General features: G+C 38.9%; 1 protein-coding gene across 1 annotated transcript in view; it reads right to left on the reverse strand.

Moving 5' to 3' along the window:
• The window catches only part of LOC140246688 (MAM and LDL-receptor class A domain-containing protein 1-like), a 68,323-nt gene that overhangs the window by 46,002 nt on the left and 376 nt on the right, over nucleotides 1-21,945 (reverse strand). Inside the window, exons 2-5 of the mRNA XM_072326027.1 lie at nucleotides 21,421-21,558; nucleotides 19,135-19,397; nucleotides 18,578-18,662; nucleotides 16,559-16,705 (exon numbers count right to left, since the gene is read on the reverse strand). Of these exons, the coding sequence (XP_072182128.1) occupies nucleotides 16,559-16,705; nucleotides 18,578-18,662; nucleotides 19,135-19,397; nucleotides 21,421-21,558 (633 nt within the window). The remainder of the gene's footprint in view (nucleotides 1-16,558; nucleotides 16,706-18,577; nucleotides 18,663-19,134; nucleotides 19,398-21,420; nucleotides 21,559-21,945) is intronic.

Raw genomic sequence — 21,945 nt, forward strand, 5'->3', positions numbered from 1 at the left:
AACAATCATCTCCCAGCATTTCCACTGATTCCCACTGATCAGTTACTAGCCTTCCCCTTTAAGCTGTACGTAATGGTAGACAACTGATGATTTAACCAAATTCGTTATTTCTGTTGAAATATTACTCTTTCGCTAAGCACTTTTTCCAATTTACGCGCATTTTACAGAAACTCAATATTTCGACCTCTTATTTCACTACCCCATACTTTAATCCTTACTCACAAATAATAAAATGCTTTTTTTAAGATGTATCTGATCTAGGCAGTCTCTATAACCCAACAAACATAGCATAGTTTTCATCACGGAGGTTCGCATATAGCTCACGGACGTTCGGAACAAACAAGATATTGAACAATGCAGTTCTCTGGAGTTGGAAACGCATTCTATTCACAACAAACAGCGATTTCATGTCGAGAACAAACTCCTCTGCAAAATCCTAAATAAATAATGCCAATTCTCAATTATAAAAACTTGTTTATCTTTTCATGCTGAGGAATAACAGAAAACACTTTTTCCATCTCGTACATGAACGTACAAACGTATGTGTAATCTCAGTGACGCAATAGTCCATCTGATGAAACATCACGCCTCGCCGCTAGTATGTTCCATCAAGCAAATCAGTGAACTCAGTAATTATAGCGACTACCATTTGTAAATTTACACTTCAGGTTAAAAGAATCAAATGAAATGTTATGTCTTGTCAGTTGTAAGCAGACCATCGGTAACCCCTGAAAATTGGGGGAAAAAGTTGCATTGCTTTCATCACTATTACCCAAATAGATTGGATGATGTTTTGACATGTTTTATCATAACTCTAGATGTCTTTACTGAAGATCGGTTATTGACCCGAGTCCGCATAAGAAAAAAAAATGCAAGAAGATCGCTTTGAGAATTGACTGATTTCAAAAATGGAACGCTCCCATGCAATCGCAATAAAGTGCACGTCCTTCAGAACGAATATATTTATCAACATTTCGCAATCACGAAGTAAATATTTAGATCCTAAGTTTGTTATATAAAGTCTACAATGCAAAATTTGCTTAAATCGAACACGGTCACAGCTGAATATGACAAAGAATTGACAAAGAAAAATAAAAGAAATGTGCTCCCTTATCGAAATACGAAGTTTAGCTACGGAGGGCAAACGCTTCACACGTTTCAATGTGTATAAGAAGAAATCCCTCTGCGTTTGCTCCTTGTGTTACACACTGTTGCCGAGGAGAATTTGTGTTATTATACTAGTCAAAAATGATATAAGGACCGATATTCCGAAGTTTCGTCATAACAAAACACAGTAGGTGCATATAACTTGGATGGATGTTTGTGACTTCGACATTATACAATATGGTTAGTTATAATAAACATTTTGTAGCGCGTTATTTCGGAGGCTCGTTATCCACACGGTTTGTCAATCCGAAAATTGATTAAGGTTCGTATAATCATGAAGCTTTTTTATTCGATAAATGAGAGGAATCTCCCAAGGTTAATCGAAAGGTTTGTTATTTGGAACATGAAAATTAGGTTCGTTAATCCAAATGTGGAGAAACAAATTAACAACCAAAGGCTCCAGATATAAAAACTTCATTATAATCGTTTTCACCTTAATGAATATCTGGCCCATTCCACTTTTAGAAGAACGGACCTTAAGAATAGTGAATCTTAATGTTTAATTTTCCCATTAACAAACTTTCGGAATAAGAACACTTTTAATAAGGAACCTCTTGGATTAAATACGAATTTTTTGTTTCATTTTCGGAATAACAAACCTTTGGAATATTGAATCCAGGGAATAACGGACATTCGGAGTAACGAATCTTTGGAAGAGCGAACGTATCAAAGTGCGACCTTAAACCTATTGCTAAATCATCATTTTTTTAACATGTGTTTTCAAAGTAAGTACAAAGGCAATAAACAACTTGACGATCTCTCTGTCTCGTAAATGTAAAATAAAAAAAAAAACATATGAGACAGAATTGCATATAAACATTGCTTTTCATTGATGAGTATAAAAAACACAATGTCATGATAAACGGAGGATTTGCGTGTTTTCATCAGACAATGATTGTATACTGCATTATTTTTGTTCGCTTATGACGACATTTCGAGGAATAAAAAAAGATATACAAAAACAGCTCCTCCAGCGGAATTCGGTATAACGGGAGTGCACTGGCAATTTTTTTCTCTCTGTGTTGGAGCTCGATCGATCCCTTTTCCGTTTCTCCTTATTTTCATTCAACTACTTTCGCGTTCTTTTGAAACATACGTTTCTCTTGACACATGCCCATTACAGACTTCTTCCGTCATTTCATCCTTTTCGTTTCAATATATTCTGAATGTTACTGCGTAGCACTTTTTGGATTTGTTTTGTTTAGTTTAGTTTTTTCTTTTTTCTTTTTGGTCGCAGCATGTTCAGGCTACTTAGGGAATGAGAGAAAAATCGTTGTGAAGAGAAAAATAAGAATGTACAAAGGCATAGAATATATGACAATTACAGCGAACGTCCGTGATGGAGACCAAAACTAGATGTGTTCTGTTTGAGATGACAGCTACCTTACTCAAAAGATATACACGGGGAGCATCTGTCACCAAAAAGTGGCGCTGTTCCTCCTACTATGTAATCCATGGACTTATTCTACCAACGAACATCCGTGAGCAAAACGTTTTCCTTTTGTTATTGCAGGTAAATTGAATGCTAAACGTTATTCACTTTTTTGTATGAGAGACTCGGTGATATAACGATATTTTCAAGTAACATTAACTTATCGTACAATTGTATAATTGTATATAATTATCAGAATTTCCTTTCTCGGACCGAACGTCCGTGAGCGAAACTTTCAAAACCTAGAACAGTGCAAATTTTCTCCAAAACCTCATCAGAAAGAAATTTAAATGCACAGAAATTAGATATTACGCAAAATTCCAGTTTCCTATAACTTGGTTTTCGGTGTTTAGCTGTATTTATATAATTAGATGGAATACAAGCGTAAAATTGCAAGCAAATTTTGAGCTGTTTGTTCATCATGATCACATACCGCCTTAAAAATTCTGAAACTACTGCTCTAAGGTCGTTGTTTACTTTGGTAAACTGTACTTTTCGTTATTTCAGCTGAAAGTTTTAAAGAATAAAGGACACTTTCGAGACAAGTTATCCCTATCGGTGGGATTGTTTACGTCACGGACGTGCGTTCTACCACTAGGGTCATCTTCCAGGACGCATAGCTAATCGACAGAGAGTACGTAGCCTTCCTAACTTTTCCAAAATTTCAAAAAGGTATTGTCAATGCAAATTATTAGAATTTTGACACCCTTTCACAAATATTATATTGCCCAGAGAGGGAGTAGGAGGTGGATTTTCAGAGAAAATATACACTATTTGCTTGGTTTTTGGTGAATTGTATAGTTCAAAAACTGCAGGCGCGAGCCCCAGTCCGCTTCAAACATGGCATGCAGCTCCTTAGCTAGAGAGCCAGAGGTAAAATGTACCTGCTCCATCAAAGCAAGATGGTGCCCCACTCGATAACGTTTTAATCATCACGGACGTTCTTTCTTTCACGGAGGTTCGTCTAAAAATGTAATTTCGGTTCGCATTTGACAAGGGGTGAGCAGAAACTCAAAACATACATATTACCATGTGGCTAGATCTTAGTTGATTACGACTTGGAACAATATCGCCAGTAGCGTTCAATGGGCTACGATCTTTATTAGTAAATAACGGACTCACGTCCGTGACGAAAACCGAGTATAATCTTACATAAAAGAATGTTATATCCCATGTACAGGTAGCAGACGTACAATTTTTGCAGGATATGTACATTAGCTGGAACACCAAATTTTCGTATTCATTACAGTTAGGACAACAAAGTAGAATTTGCAGCAGCGAGAGAGATAGAAGCATCACGGACGTTCGTCTGTTTAGGACTTTGATATTTCAATAATGTTCACTGTAATTTTATACGTGCTCATAGAGTTCTTATAATTTTCTGGTACATACCAATGATATGTCAGATCCAGAAAACGGTCAGATAAGAGATGACACGTCCCTTAAAAAGTCACATCATTGGTTTGAAAAACAAAAATGATTGTGAAAATAGCATTTTTACCGTATTTTTACTCTTTAAGTCCTTGTCAGATGCAAAATATCAGTCAAAAGTAGACCAACCAATACATTTCCTGAAAGAAAACTTACCAGGCTTTCAGATGACATAGGCGGATAAGCCGAAGAATTGTGCAAAATTTGACTAAAGCATGAAACTTTCACCATTGGTAGTACATGCTAAAACATTAATTTTAAGATCGGGAGGTAAGTCTGAAATGACCTCTGATGACCTCCAGAGGTCAATGACCTCAAAATGTAAGAAACTTGATATTTTGCATCAATCGTTAATGATATACACAGTAATAATGCACTAAAATTTAATTTTTGTCACGGTGAAATTGTCTTCATGTTCAACAGAGCCTTGACAGGTTTCTACCTTTGACCTCTGATGGCCTCGAGAGGTCACTGACCTCAAAATGTTAGAAAATTGATATTTTGCGTCATTGGTTAATGATTAACACCGTAATGGTGTATTAAAACTAATTTTTGTTACAGTGGAATTGTCCTCATGTTCTACAGAGCCTTGACAGGTTTCTACCTTTGACCTCTGATGACCTCTAGAGGTCAATGACCTCAAAATGTCAGAAAATTGATATTTTAATGCGTCACTCGTTACTGATACATGGTAATTATGTACTAACAACTCATTTTTGTAAGTGGAATTGCCTCAATGTTCCACAAAGTCTTTGTAGCCAGGTTTCTATCTTTGACCTCTGATGACCTCAGATGACCTATGATGAGGTCAATGACCTCAAAATATCAGAACATTGATATTTGGTGCGATTGGTTGATGATAAACATGATTAAGATGTCATATTCATTTGTATTACAATTGAACTGTTTTCCTATTCCACAGAGCAAGAGAAATTACTCACGTGTCTGTACCTCTGACCGATGAGGACTGTGACATTTCAATGACCTCGAAATATCAGAATAGTGATACATCATGCATAGTCAATGGTCAACTTATACCCGATGCAGGGGCGGATCCAGGAATTCTGAAAAGGGGGGGCGCAACTAATATTTGTGGTTCCATTTCCGGGTTTCATTTCATTTTTTTCTTTTTATTTCTTTTGTTTTTAACGATAAAAAAGGGGGCGTGCGCCTCTTGCGCCCCCCTCTGGATCAGCCACTGCGATGTACAATCATGCATTATGCTGTTAGCATTTATGCTGTAATAGAAGAATCTTTTCATTCCATGGAACATTGGTCATTACCCTGTGTATTATATCCAACTTCGACCTCTCAGGACAATGAGAGGTCGCTGACCTTTTAGAATATCAGAATTTGGGTAGGCTTACCTACATTGACGTTTGGCTTCATTGGTTTAATCGTAAATGCCTAATCACGTACAAATCACGCCTTGACATTGGATCATCTTGAAAACTTCGACATACTGTGAGGCCCAAGACATGCATTCCACATGAAGCAATCCTGTTTTTTACAACTAGCTATTGCCATCGGAGACCTACCCAGGGAATAGATTAGCATTTATGGCAAACCATGAAGAAAGCGGATTGTGCAAAATATTTTGGAGTCTACTCCCATACGGGGCTCAGCTGGAATCACATCGCCACAGCAGTTTAAAAAGGCTATACTTCAACCAAAGACTCTTTCCAGACGAAGATATCATAAAGTTCAGGTGCTTTGCTACTCCACACTGCTCAGGACTGTCCTGGAATATGCATGAATCTTCTGGGATCCATTCACCGAAGCAAACATCATGAAGTTTGGAATGATCCAGAAAAGATATGCACTCTTCAGCTGCAATGACCATCACATGCAAAACAAGCAGCGTTACAGCCACACTTAAAAAAGAAGAAGAAAAAACTACAATGGCAATCCCTGTATAAGAAAGTACAGCACAGGCAAATTGAGCGATGATGTTCTGCATGAAGAACTCCACAATATCCACTCCGCAGGAAGTTGTGGCTCCATTGCTGCATTCCTAAAAAAGGGCCAATGACCAGAAATGTCAGGCATCATTAATATTTGCAAGAGCACAAAGAAGGCCTTCTCCCAAAGACGTTTTTTTTTGGGGGGGTTGGGTTTTTTTTTTTTAATCGCTACCATAGGCAACTGTCTCTTGTATCTCTTTAAAACACTTCAAGAGAGAGATACTCGCTATGCAGCTCTGCTATTAAAGATACAGATGTCTGTATTTTTGTTTTTGTTTTGTTTGTTGTTGTTGTTGTTGTTGTTGATGTTTGGTTTGTTTGTTTGTTTGTTTGCTGCATATAGATCTTTGGAGACCTTTTTAACCAATTAGGAAAAGGCTTCATGGCAAAATATTACAAGATTACACAGTATACTGAAGAAAAAGAAGAAGAAGAAGAAAGCGAAGAGGAAAATAGATCTGCTGTCATTGATGCAGAGCCAATACCAATCAGTTCCATGGTAGATCTTAGTCGGCACTGCAAAGGTTCGGATGTCTCTGTTGGCAAAGGATATTCTAATACTCCAAGTAAGTCCTTGGGGTGGTTTACATTGTCTGGGCATAGAGGGTTGGGTTGGGTCTATGAGGATATGATGCTTTGTTATAAGAATTAGGTCTGAGATATCTGGGTTTTTTTATGTTTGTTTTTACCATCGGGCATGGATCTCATCCACATAAGAATGATAATGTGTTAGACCCAGCCACCACCATGTTTTTTTCAATAGATTTTGATATTACAGTGTAGTTGAGAAAAGAAAAAATAACCTGTCATTGTCCTAGATGGAAGTCAAAATTGAACAGTGTGTGGAATGCTCTGCATACAATATTGGACGCACACACACACACACAAAATGCATTTTTTCCGGTATATCATTTCATAAACAGCTGGCCATTACAAACCAATGAGACCAGACATCAATATTCTTACATTTCGATGCATATCTTTCAATATCATCCAGAGTTCTGAGGATAATCGCTAATGTTCATGTAAAATGAGTGCACGCCCTTTGAGTTGCTCACTTTTTTTGCTATAGAAATACACATTATATGCATCATGTCAGTCATTAAGTAATGTGTCAATTTCATTTTCAGTCTTGTATTATTTTTTCTACATGTACAAATAAAATCATGTCAAAGTGAACAGCTTTCACATCAAAATATAAACGAGAATACTAAAAAAGAAACAGATGTAATAATGTGCAAGGCAAATACCAGGTCTACATAATCTTAAGGTAAACAGGTGAAGGAAATCACATTATTGATAAACAGTTTACTTGACTGGGATAGCGACCACTGAACAATATTGTTTTTTTTACAATTCTCTCTTCTTTTCAACAAGTGGAATAAAACACATGCACATACTGGGGCATCACTTTGGAGGAGGGGTGGGGTGGTGGCAGGGATAGTTGACCCCCACCCTAATAAATTCTGAGATGTGGACTTTGTTTTGTTTTGTTTTGTTTTTGCTTTTGCTTTTTAGACAAAAAACTGCCCCGGTTTCTACCCTTAGATTCAGTACACTACTTTTACTGATAATTTCCCAAATATTCCATCATAAATGTGTACACAAGATTTTTTTTTTCTGTTTCAAAGGTTCTCTCGCATGGGAAGGGTTGGGGACAGCCCCTTTCATACCCTCCTCCCGCTATATCAACCTCCCCTCCATGCATTGATTATGGCTACACATTTTGGGATAGACTTTTTTTTTCAAAAGGGTAGTTCAACCCAGAGTGGCACGAGATCATTAAATTGAAAACAAAATAATGCAAAAGCTCCATAATGTGGGAGGAGGATACCTCCATCCACATCCTTCCCTCGAATCGTCTTCCTCCATCGATGGCTGACTTACAACACCTCTCTGATACAAATTTCGAGATATTTCTTCAAAAGTGCATGTGTGCAAGATCGTTGAATCTCATTTCTCAAAAGACAAGAGTTCTCTCGAATGGGAGTGGAATACCATACCCTCTCCAACGCTGCTCTTGCTGGGTCCCCACCCATATAGAACTGGTACACTTTGGCGATCCATGATTTTCCAAATGTTCCACAAAACGTATGCATCAGACTCTAAAAATTGAAAATCTTCGTCTTCGAGGGGGGGGGTGGTGAGATGCGCCAACACCCCATTAAGTGACATATAAGTGTTGACGCACACGTTAAACAAGAGCTGCACTAAATCACTGATTTCAGGTCTAAAACTGCAAAAATAAAATTCCTGACCCATACCCTCCCCCTCCGCTCCACTCCTTTGCACCATGGACTCACGTGTCTGTACCTCTGACCGATGAGGACTGTGACATTTCAATGACCTCGAAATATCAGAATAGTGATACATCATGCATAGTCAATGGTCAACTTATACCCGATGCAGGGGCGGATCCAGGAATTCTGAAAAGGGGGGGCGCAACTAATATTTGTGGTTCCATTTCCGGGTTTCATTTCATTTTTTTCTTTTTATTTCTTTTGTTTTTAACGATAAAAAAGGGGGCGTGCGCCTCTTGCGCCCCCCTCTGGATCAGCCACTGCGATGTACAATCATGCATTATGCTGTTAGCATTTATGCTGTAATAGAAGAATCTTTTCATTCCATGGAACATTGGTCATTACCCTGTGTATTATATCCAACTTCGACCTCTCAGGACAATGAGAGGTCGCTGACCTTTTAGAATATCAGAATTTGGGTAGGCTTACCTACATTGACGTTTGGCTTCATTGGTTTAATCGTAAATGCCTAATCACGTACAAATCACGCCTTGACATTGGATCATCTTGAAAACTTCGACATACTGTGAGGCCCAAGACATGCATTCCACATGAAGCAATCCTGTTTTTTACAACTAGCTATTGCCATCGGAGACCTACCCAGGGAATAGATTAGCATTTATGGCAAACCATGAAGAAAGCGGATTGTGCAAAATATTTTGGAGTCTACTCCCATACGGGGCTCAGCTGGAATCACATCGCCACAGCAGTTTAAAAAGGCTATACTTCAACCAAAGACTCTTTCCAGACGAAGATATCATAAAGTTCAGGTGCTTTGCTACTCCACACTGCTCAGGACTGTCCTGGAATATGCATGAATCTTCTGGGATCCATTCACCGAAGCAAACATCATGAAGTTTGGAATGATCCAGAAAAGATATGCACTCTTCAGCTGCAATGACCATCACATGCAAAACAAGCAGCGTTACAGCCACACTTAAAAAAGAAGAAGAAAAAACTACAATGGCAATCCCTGTATAAGAAAGTACAGCACAGGCAAATTGAGCGATGATGTTCTGCATGAAGAACTCCACAATATCCACTCCGCAGGAAGTTGTGGCTCCATTGCTGCATTCCTAAAAAAGGGCCAATGACCAGAAATGTCAGGCATCATTAATATTTGCAAGAGCACAAAGAAGGCCTTCTCCCAAAGACGTTTTTTTTTTGGGGGGTTGGGTTTTTTTTTTTAATCGCTACCATAGGCAACTGTCTCTTGTATCTCTTTAAAACACTTCAAGAGAGAGATACTCGCTATGCAGCTCTGCTATTAAAGATACAGATGTCTGTATTTTTGTTTTTGTTTTGTTTGTTGTTGTTGTTGTTGTTGTTGATGTTTGGTTTGTTTGTTTGTTTGTTTGCTGCATATAGATCTTTGGAGACCTTTTTAACCAATTAGGAAAAGGCTTCATGGCAAAATATTACAAGATTACACAGTATACTGAAGAAAAAGAAGAAGAAGAAGAAAGCGAAGAGGAAAATAGATCTGCTGTCATTGATGCAGAGCCAATACCAATCAGTTCCATGGTAGATCTTAGTCGGCACTGCAAAGGTTCGGATGTCTCTGTTGGCAAAGGATATTCTAATACTCCAAGTAAGTCCTTGGGGTGGTTTACATTGTCTGGGCATAGAGGGTTGGGTTGGGTCTATGAGGATATGATGCTTTGTTATAAGAATTAGGTCTGAGATATCTGGGTTTTTTTATGTTTGTTTTTACCATCGGGCATGGATCTCATCCACATAAGAATGATAATGTGTTAGACCCAGCCACCACCATGTTTTTTTCAATAGATTTTGATATTACAGTGTAGTTGAGAAAAGAAAAAATAACCTGTCATTGTCCTAGATGGAAGTCAAAATTGAACAGTGTGTGGAATGCTCTGCATACAATATTGGACGCACACACACACACACAAAATGCATTTTTTCCGGTATATCATTTCATAAACAGCTGGCCATTACAAACCAATGAGACCAGACATCAATATTCTTACATTTCGATGCATATCTTTCAATATCATCCAGAGTTCTGAGGATAATCGCTAATGTTCATGTAAAATGAGTGCACGCCCTTTGAGTTGCTCACTTTTTTTGCTATAGAAATACACATTATATGCATCATGTCAGTCATTAAGTAATGTGTCAATTTCATTTTCAGTCTTGTATTATTTTTTCTACATGTACAAATAAAATCATGTCAAAGTGAACAGCTTTCACATCAAAATATAAACGAGAATACTAAAAAAGAAACAGATGTAATAATGTGCAAGGCAAATACCAGGTCTACATAATCTTAAGGTAAACAGGTGAAGGAAATCACATTATTGATAAACAGTTTACTTGACTGGGATAGCGACCACTGAACAATATTGTTTTTTTTACAATTCTCTCTTCTTTTCAACAAGTGGAATAAAACACATGCACATACTGGGGCATCACTTTGGAGGAGGGGTGGGGTGGTGGCAGGGATAGTTGACCCCCACCCTAATAAATTCTGAGATGTGGACTTTGTTTTGTTTTGTTTTGTTTTTGCTTTTGCTTTTTAGACAAAAAACTGCCCCGGTTTCTACCCTTAGATTCAGTACACTACTTTTACTGATAATTTCCCAAATATTCCATCATAAATGTGTACACAAGATTTTTTTTTTTCTGTTTCAAAGGTTCTCTCGCATGGGAAGGGTTGGGGACAGCCCCTTTCATACCCTCCTCCCGCTATATCAACCTCCCCTCCATGCATTGATTATGGCTACACATTTTGGGATAGACTTTTTTTTTCAAAAGGGTAGTTCAACCCAGAGTGGCACGAGATCATTAAATTGAAAACAAAATAATGCAAAAGCTCCATAATGTGGGAGGAGGATACCTCCATCCACATCCTTCCCTCGAATCGTCTTCCTCCATCGATGGCTGACTTACAACACCTCTCTGATACAAATTTCGAGATATTTCTTCAAAAGTGCATGTGTGCAAGATCGTTGAATCTCATTTCTCAAAAGACAAGAGTTCTCTCGAATGGGAGTGGAATACCATACCCTCTCCAACGCTGCTCTTGCTGGGTCCCCACCCATATAGAACTGGTACACTTTGGCGATCCATGATTTTCCAAATGTTCCACAAAACGTATGCATCAGACTCTAAAAATTGAAAATCTTCGTCTTCGAGGGGGGGGGGGTGGTGAGATGCGCCAACACCCCATTAAGTGACATATAAGTGTTGACGCACACGTTAAACAAGAGCTGCACTAAATCACTGATTTCAGGTCTAAAACTGCAAAAATAAAATTCCTGACCCATACCCTCCCCCTCCGCTCCACTCCTTTGCACCATGGACTCACGTGTCTGTACCTCTGACCGATGAGGACTGTGACATTTCAATGACCTCGAAATATCAGAATAGTGATACATCATGCATAGTCAATGGTCAACTTATACCCGATGCAGGGGCGGATCCAGGAATTCTGAAAAGGGGGGGCGCAACTAATATTTGTGGTTCCATTTCCGGGTTTCATTTCATTTTTTTCTTTTTATTTCTTTTGTTTTTAACGATAAAAAAGGGGGCGTGCGCCTCTTGCGCCCCCCTCTGGATCAGCCACTGCGATGTACAATCATGCATTATGCTGTTAGCATTTATGCTGTAATAGAAGAATCTTTTCATTCCATGGAACATTGGTCATTACCCTGTGTATTATATCCAACTTCGACCTCTCAGGACAATGAGAGGTCGCTGACCTTTTAGAATATCAGAATTTGGGTAGGCTTACCTACATTGACGTTTGGCTTCATTGGTTTAATCGTAAATGCCTAATCACGTACAAATCACGCCTTGACATTGGATCATCTTGAAAACTTCGACATACTGTGAGGCCCAAGACATGCATTCCACATGAAGCAATCCTGTTTTTTACAACTAGCTATTGCCATCGGAGACCTACCCAGGGAATAGATTAGCATTTATGGCAAACCATGAAGAAAGCGGATTGTGCAAAATATTTTGGAGTCTACTCCCATACGGGGCTCAGCTGGAATCACATCGCCACAGCAGTTTAAAAAGGCTATACTTCAACCAAAGACTCTTTCCAGACGAAGATATCATAAAGTTCAGGTGCTTTGCTACTCCACACTGCTCAGGACTGTCCTGGAATATGCATGAATCATCTGGGATCCATTCACCGAAGCAAACATCATGAAGTTTGGAATGATCCAGAAAAGATATGCACTCTTCAGCTGCAATGACCATCACATGCAAAACAAGCAGCGTTACAGCCACACTTAAAAAAGAAGAAGAAAAAACTACAATGGCAATCCCTGTATAAGAAAGTACAGCACAGGCAAATTGAGGGATGATGTTCTGCATGAAGAACTCCACAATATCCACTCCGCAGGAAGTTGTGGCTCCATTGCTGCATTCCTAAAAAAGGGCCAATGACCAGAAATGTCAGGCATCATTAATATTTGCAAGAGCACAAAGAAGGCCTTCTCCCAAAGACGTTTTTTTTTGGGGGGGTTGGGTTTTTTTTTTTAATCGCTACCATAGGCAACTGTCTCTTGTATCTCTTTAAAACACTTCAAGAGAGAGATACTCGCTATGCAGCTCTGCTATTAAAGATACAGATGTCTGTATTTTTGTTTTTGTTTTGTTTGTTGTTGTTGTTGTTGTTGTTGATGTTTGGTTTGTTTGTTTGTTTGTTTGCTGCATATAGATCTTTGGAGACCTTTTTAACCAATTAGGAAAAGGCTTCATGGCAAAATATTACAAGATTACACAGTATACTGAAGAAAAAGAAGAAGAAGAAGAAAGCGAAGAGGAAAATAGATCTGCTGTCATTGATGCAGAGCCAATACCAATCAGTTCCATGGTAGATCTTAGTCGGCACTGCAAAGGTTCGGATGTCTCTGTTGGCAAAGGATATTCTAATACTCCAAGTAAGTCCTTGGGGTGGTTTACATTGTCTGGGCATAGAGGGTTGGGTTGGGTCTATGAGGATATGATGCTTTGTTATAAGAATTAGGTCTGAGATATCTGGGTTTTTTTATGTTTGTTTTTACCATCGGGCATGGATCTCATCCACATAAGAATGATAATGTGTTAGACCCAGCCACCACCATGTTTTTTTCAATAGATTTTGATATTACAGTGTAGTTGAGAAAAGAAAAAATAACCTGTCATTGTCCTAGATGGAAGTCAAAATTGAACAGTGTGTGGAATGCTCTGCATACAATATTGGACGCACACACACACACACAAAATGCATTTTTTCCGGTATATCATTTCATAAACAGCTGGCCATTACAAACCAATGAGACCAGACATCAATATTCTTACATTTCGATGCATATCTTTCAATATCATCCAGAGTTCTGAGGATAATCGCTAATGTTCATGTAAAATGAGTGCACGCCCTTTGAGTTGCTCACTTTTTTTGCTATAGAAATACACATTATATGCATCATGTCAGTCATTAAGTAATGTGTCAATTTCATTTTCAGTCTTGTATTATTTTTTCTACATGTACAAATAAAATCATGTCAAAGTGAACAGCTTTCACATCAAAATATAAACGAGAATACTAAAAAAGAAACAGATGTAATAATGTGCAAGGCAAATACCAGGTCTACATAATCTTAAGGTAAACAGGTGAAGGAAATCACATTATTGATAAACAGTTTACTTGACTGGGATAGCGACCACTGAACAATATTGTTTTTTTTACAATTCTCTCTTCTTTTCAACAAGTGGAATAAAACACATGCACATACTGGGGCATCACTTTGGAGGAGGGGTGGGGTGGTGGCAGGGATAGTTGACCCCCACCCTAATAAATTCTGAGATGTGGACTTTGTTTTGTTTTGTTTTGTTTTTGCTTTTGCTTTTTAGACAAAAAACGACCCCGGTTTCTACCCTTAGATTCAGTACACTACTTTTACTGATAATTTCCCAAATATTCCATCATAAATGTGTACACAAGATTTTTTTTTTCTGTTTCAAAGGTTCTCTCGCATGGGAAGGGTTGGGGACAGCCCCTTTCATACCCTCCTCCCGCTATATCAACCTCCCCTCCATGCATTGATTATGGCTACACATTTTGGGATAGACTTTTTTTTTTCAAAAGGGTAGTTCAACCCAGAGTGGCACGAGATCATTAAATTGAAAACAAAATAATGCAAAAGCTCCATAATGTGGGAGGAGGATACCTCCATCCACATCCTTCCCTCGAATCGTCTTCCTCCATCGATGGCTGACTTACAACACCTCTCTGATACAAATTTCGAGATATTTCTTCAAAAGTGCATGTGTGCAAGATCGTTGAATCTCATTTCTCAAAAGACAAGAGTTCTCTCGAATGGGAGTGGAATACCATACCCTCTCCAACGCTGCTCTTGCTGGGTCCCCACCCATATAGAACTGGTACACTTTGGCGATCCATGATTTTCCAAATGTTCCACAAAACGTATGCATCAGACTCTAAAAATTGAAAATCTTCGTCTTCGAGGGGGGGGGGTGGTGAGATGCGCCAACACCCCATTAAGTGACATATAAGTGTTGACGCACACGTTAAACAAGAGCTGCACTAAATCACTGATTTCAGGTCTAAAACTGCAAAAATAAAATTCCTGACCCATACCCTCCCCCTCCGCTCCACTCCTTTGCACCATGGACTTATGCTTACACATATTTTCCAAGTTCCCCCCCCCCACCTGAAAACAGATTGACACCCCTGCTCTGTGCACACACCCGATGTAGATAATTACCTGAAAAGTTCTGCGGAATGAGCAGCCATTTTTTTTTTTTTTGGGGGGGGGGGGTCACAGAAATGCATGGTTTGTAAGCCCTACATTATAAACAATGAACTATACATTATAAACAATGAACTTTTGCTTATAGTGGCAGTCCTTCTTCGACATAATTTCTCAGATAATTATTTGGAGATTTGGTAATACGATTTATATTTTGTCAATGAAATTAATTTACACATCGATTTTCCTTCTTTGAATCATGTACTTGTAATCTGCTTACTGATATTCTTTGTGATATTACTGAAAATAATCTTGATTTATGTATGAAATTGTGTTGGAAGAAAAATAAATCAAACAAACAACAAACTATTAACCATCGCAATATCAATATTAATATCCTCACATTTCATTTGAGGTCTTTGACCTTGTGCGATTTTCACAGGTTAAAGGTAATGGCTCGTTAATAAACAGGGCCTACGAATGCTCTCTAGAACATCATCATGTTTACCATTAATCAATGATGCCAAACTATTCTGATATTTTGAGGTTATTGACCTCTCGAGATCATCAATGGTCAAAGGCAGAAACTCGTCTGTGTGCCTTGGAATATGAAGACAATGTCATTGTAAAACAAACATGCTTATTTTTGTACATCTTTACCATGTTTATCACCAACCAATGATGTCATAGTTCAATATTCTGATATTCTGAGGTCATTGACCTCTCAAGGGCATCAGAGGTCAAAGGTAGAAACTTGTCTGCTCTTAAGAATATGAAGACAATTTCATTGTAAGAAAGATATATGCTTGTTTTGTACATCTTAACAATGTTTATCATTAACCAATGACATCACAGATCATTATCATGATATTTTGAGGTCATTGACCTCTAAGGTCATCAGAGGTCAAAGGTTCAAACCTGTCCATGCTCTGTGGAGTCAGAAAATGGTTTCCCTGATGTATAGATGCATGTTTAGTGCATCATAACCACATATATCATTCACAAATGCCTCAAAACATCGATATTCTGGTATTTAAAGTTCATTGACCTCTGGAGGTCATCAGAGGTGAAAGGTAAAAGCATGTCAATGCTCTATTGAATCAGAAAATTATTTCTCTGTAGTATAAATGTATGTTTAGTGCAACATAACCACATCTATCATTCACAAATGTCTCCAAACATCAATATTCTGATATCTAAAGTTCATTGACCTCTGGAGGTCATCAGAGGTCAAATCAGACTTACCTCCCGATCTTAAAATAAATCTTATGGTATGTACTAACACTGGTGAAAGTTTCATGCTTTAGTCAAATTTTGCACAATTCTCGTGATTTTGAGGGCTTAACCGCTCTACTAACATGAAAGAAACTGGTTTCGTAGATCATTCTGGTGTGTTCTAAGAGAAAGAGTGTCATAAGATGCGAAAATTGGCAATTGTACATCGTTCAAAATTCTCACCCATTATAATGGTATAATGTTCACTATGTGGAATATAAATAAATTTCAAACTTCATTTCATTTCAATTTCAATACCAGATGTGGTCCCCGTGGTAACATCAAATGAAGGCCCAGTATAGTCCGAAGTGGTATCGCCACTGTTCCAGGTCCAGTCGAAATCATCTGACTGATCCTGTGTGTAGCCGCAAAGGTTCTCTTGCTCGAAGTCACACTGATGTAGAGCTGATAAGAGGACAGTGAATATAGACAGTGAGTCATCTGTTCATTAAATTTCTTGCTCTTAAAAAGTTCCTGACTTTAGCACCTCGTCGTTTTATTCTTTACATTTGAGACATGCGTAAGTCTTCTTCTTTACACTGATAACACGATGATAAGGAAATAACACTTAAAAAGAAAAAAGCATACTTCAAGTTGAAAGGCTAACAGCCAGTTCAATTAGACAAAGCTGGAGTAAGCCTAGAAACAACGTGAGGTAAAGAGTTGGTGTTATAAGATCTTCCATACGTGTTTCTTAATTATTTCAAAAGCCTTCTTCTTCCAAGTTGTAACCTGATGATGCTTAACTTTTTTCTGTTGAAAATGAGAAGGCCGTTCGGTTGTCTTGAATACGGTTTAGTGGCAACCTAGACCCCGTTTACAGTGCGAGGCTCGGCCGCGGCCGAGCCCACCTTCATTTCAGTGTAAACGCGCAAAAGGCCAAATGCGAGGCCAAAATTGGCGGCGCATTTGGCCACGCTCTGGAGGTGGTCTCGGCCGCGGCCGAGCCGCGGCCGAGCCCGGCCTTTTCTCAGTGTAAACGCAAACTGGACCAAATGCGCGGCCAATTCTAGTCTGGCTTCCAAACCCTCTGCCTGTACTATTTCGCTATTCAGGATATTAACCCCCTCAACGTCGAAAACTAGTATAATTTATGGTGGTTTTGTCCTGCAAAGGATTTTTCCTTCGGCAGGGGCCTTTGCCCGAACGGCGACTTCGTCGCCACGGAATTCAGTTGGCAAAGGGTCTGAAAACCAGACAATACAAATTGCGTTTGTTTACAAGCAGAGCGCCACTACGACAAAATATTGAAAGGTTTGAATCAAAAGCGCTGCCGAGCCCGGCAATGTAAACGGACAAAATTGCGGGGCTCGGCCTCGCAATTGAGGTTGGGCTCGGCCCAGCCCCGCACTGTAAACGGGGTCCTAACGCTCTTATCATTCTCAACCGACGTGTGCGTGATGAATTTGAATGGACACCCCTGTTGTACTTTTAATTTCAAGCCTCTGTTCGATATTAAATGATATTATCTCTTAACGTGATTACATCATGATTTGAAGAATGTTTTCATCCTTCATCTTTCTTTTCCATCATTTGTCGTTTGTCATAAATGAGCTTATCATTTCCCATCATCGTTACCTTGATACTATTTTTATGTTATCAAATCGCCGTAAGCAGATTTCCGCCGACAGGATCTTTTTACTCTCCAAATTATCAGAATAAAGACCCCGTTTAAAGTGCGGGGCTGGGCCGAGCCCCGCAATTTTGTCCGTTTACACTGCCGGGCTCGGCCGCGCTTTTAATTCAAACCTTTCAATATTTTGTCGTAGTGGCGCTCTGCTTGTAAACAAACGCAATTTGGTATAGCCTGGTTTTCAGACCCTTTCCCAACTGGATTCCGTGGCGACGAAGTCGCCGTTCGGGCAAAGGCCTTTGCAGAAGGAAAAATCCTTTGCAGGACAAAACCACCTTAAACTATACTAGTTTTCGATGTTGAGGGGGTTAATATCGTGAATAGCGAAATAGTACGAGCAGAGGGTCTGGAAGACAGACTAAAATTGGCCGCGCATTTGGCCCAGTTTGCGTTTACACCAAGAAGATGCCGGGTTCGGCCACGGCCGAGCCGCGGCCGAGACCACCTCCAGAGCGTGGCCAAATGCGCGGCCAATTTTGGCCTCGCATTTGGCGTTTTGCGCGTTTACACTGAAATGAAGGAGGGCTCGGCCGCGGCTCTCACTGTAAACGGGGTCATAGTGACTTCTTCATTAAGCTTCTATTTAGTACTGTGCTGATTTCGATATGCGGCCGTAATGAAACCATCCGTAGACCCTACAGTACCTCTGCACGGTTCCGCCACAATGCTGATATCATCCAGTGCCATGTCGCTCCAGTAATTATCTCCGATTACACCTTGAAACACTATCTGTAGAAGAACGAAATCAAGGAATGTTGGAACAGAGCGACAAGATAAAGCCTACTTACCGTCATATCGTAACGGTATGACCTGGATAAACAGTGGAGTAAAAGATAAAGGATCAATAGTTCAGATTCACTGATACCAGGTTCTAATGACACAAATATTTGTGACCTTCCCTACGAATGGGACAAAGATCCTGAGGGTTTTTTTTTTTTTGGGGGGGGGGTCATTAGTGTTTTTTATTCTATTAACTACGGCTGAAGAAAAAAATGTGAATAATTCCCAATCGCGGTACACATTGTATACGTCCTGACAAGGTAGTTCTGATAAACAGACATTTTACTTTCTGGAGAAGTAAAACGTTGGCTCGGTAAAGTCTTAAATAAGACCTTGTTAAGGCAGTATACCATCATCGGTCATCATGTCATTTAAGACATATTATACAACAAAAGATTTGCTTTTCATCACGTCAGCGTACCTGAAAATCCTCTGTGGACGTGTATTCTGCCTGTCCTTGATACCAATTATCATCCAGAGAATTACTACGAGTCCAGAACACTTGAAGGAGATCACCGTCCACTCGCGATCTGACGTTCAGCGTTCCCATGTCCGAGCCATACATATGATACCAGAAGTAGACACAAACGGTTCCCATGGTAGCAGCCGGAATACTGGCCGATTCGAGTAAGGAATATTTCCCCACCCTTCCATTTGCCTCAGTGTAGATATAAAAGCCGGTAACTGAAAGAATGTGTTGTAATCCAAGATGCGGCAAACAGCATGAAATGTCATCTCAGACCCTTGATATTCATGAGAGGTCTACATCATGCACACATCAGTTTCAGGGGTTTTTTTTTTTTTTTCGAGCAATAAACCCAACGTTTACGTAATCAAGTAAGAACATGTGCCTACAGAAAATTTGGCATTATTTACGGGTCTAATCTATCGGCTATTGGAATATTCCAAATGGAGGACTCTTTTTTTTTGACATTTCAGTGATATGACTTGAAACTCATAAAATCGAAGAATGTTTACTTTTATTTCGAAATAATCTTTTGTTATTTCCATTCACACATAATTTGATATCGTCTGGACAGTTTTCCTGCAGAATACTAACATTTGTTATCTTTATCATAACATAAGATTTTGCTTCGACATAAAAGCCGGTAACTGAAAGAAAGAATGTGCTGTGGTCCAAGATGCGGCACTCAGCATGAGATGTCATCTCAGACCCCTAATATTCATGTAGGCCTAAATCATGCAATGGAATAATTCATTAAAGGTACTAGCCCACATTTGCAAACCCACGAAAATCAAAACTGCATAAAACAGGTCCAATATGACTTCAAGTACAAGTTATAACAGTAACATACCTCACCTGTTGCTCTTTGTCTATACCATTCGATAAAAGAGAGAAAATCATCGTTTTAAAATCAATTTTCAAACCGGGTCAACCCGACCCAAAATCGAATTGCGAGCGCGGGCTAGCTACGTACATTAACTTACACATGTATCGCATGCATGTAGTACGCGCGTGGACCGGAGCTAGCGAGCGTTTTTATACGCATGCATACGGTGCATTTTCATTTATTTTTATGAAAGTAATGGACTAATTGGAACGAAATTTTGCACAGGTGTTACTGCAATCATACCCAAACTCCATGCTAACTATGAGACCAATTGCTGCAGGTTTACAAATGTGGGCTAATACCTTTAAGCTATGTAGACTACGCCTTATGCACAATCACGTATAATCATAAGAGCACTGAGTTAGTGAAGTCAAAAAATCATTCACGGATCTTCTTGATACTTATGTTGATATTCCTTTACTTTCATTCACATTTTGTGTATATGTTTCTGGTTATGATGAGATGGAGAAAAATGAATTTAACAACTTGAATTTGACTATTGAAAGAATAATCGAACTGACGAAATATGTTTTATTTTTCGTTTGTATATTGATCTTTTACTGGTATGACGTGAAACCCAGAATCTTTAAAGAATGTTTACGTTTTAATTTCGACATCATCATTTATCATTGCCAGTCAGAGATACCTTCATATTGTCTCGATATATTTGCTATTTCTTTTATCATAAAATACGAATTTTGTTTTATTTGGGATGATAGCTGACTTTATCTTTGAGCCTTTTGTCAAATGATAAAGTGCTTTAGGAAATGGTCGTTACTATGTAGGTCCGTTATTATACGTTTTCCTGAACCCGGGGATTTGTTTGTCGTAAATGATCACGTTCGTAAACAGGAAATTAAAATAAGGTTAGTTTACATCTGAAAACATGGTTTGTCAATCCAAAGCCTTAAAAACTTGTTGTTCCAGAAATAAAGTGTATTGAAAAAGACAGATCGTACTATTAGAGAGGCCCACAGGTCTATGTATTTTATGTTAAGCTATTTGCTGTTTTCATTACTCTTGAATTTGTACGACTATATGTAACTTAGTATTCAACAAAGTATAGCTTATTTTAATTTCATGTCGATATTAAATAATCCTTATTTAATTTGGTACTCACCATTTTTTTTTCAGATTATTGGAGCCATTTTAAAAACCATATATCCGTATTCTCTTTCCGCTGTCGGACTATAACGGATCTCCGGAATGAAGGACCTTCGGAATAACGAGGTGCTATTAACGAACCGATTGATGTCCACATAGGTACGGCAAATTTTGATTCAGAGTAAGGAGACTGCATACTTGAATGAACTTAAATGTTTGGTAAAAACTTCCTGAGAAAGACTCAAACGTACCATTACCATAGGTGTGGTCTACCTGAGGGCCAGTGCCGCTGGTTGGAGTTGGACCACTGTGTCTCTGCCAGTCGAAGTCATTATACCATGGCTGTGTAAACTTGCAAAAGTCGACTTCGAAGTCGCAGCGGTAGTCGCCTACAACAGTAAAACGTATTTAAATATTCTCTGTTAATATTTTATTCATTTAAGGTAGTTTCGGCATGGAGGGGAAGGAGGGGTTCGTGGGTCTCTAATTCATGACGTGCACCCACGAAGGTTACCGTGGTCAAGAAAAGGCGAGTGAAGAAGACAGGTAGGCCTACTTAACATGCTTTTTTCTTACGTAAATAGAAAGTCTTTCGCCTGTGTTATTTTTGTACATTGTAATGGCCTGTCTTCTTAAAGTACCACTTTTTCAAGAAACTATTATTTATCATAACCATTACATGTCATGAGTAGCCTGCTCTCAGAGAATAATCCCCTTTCTTTCTATGTATACCTCTTTTTCACTTCTGAGGAATATAATTTCATGTTTATAGGCTT

Source organism: Diadema setosum, chromosome 3 (assembly GCF_964275005.1).
Source record: "Diadema setosum chromosome 3, eeDiaSeto1, whole genome shotgun sequence".
In the NCBI taxonomy this organism is placed as follows: Eukaryota; Metazoa; Echinodermata; class Echinoidea; order Diadematoida; family Diadematidae; genus Diadema; species Diadema setosum.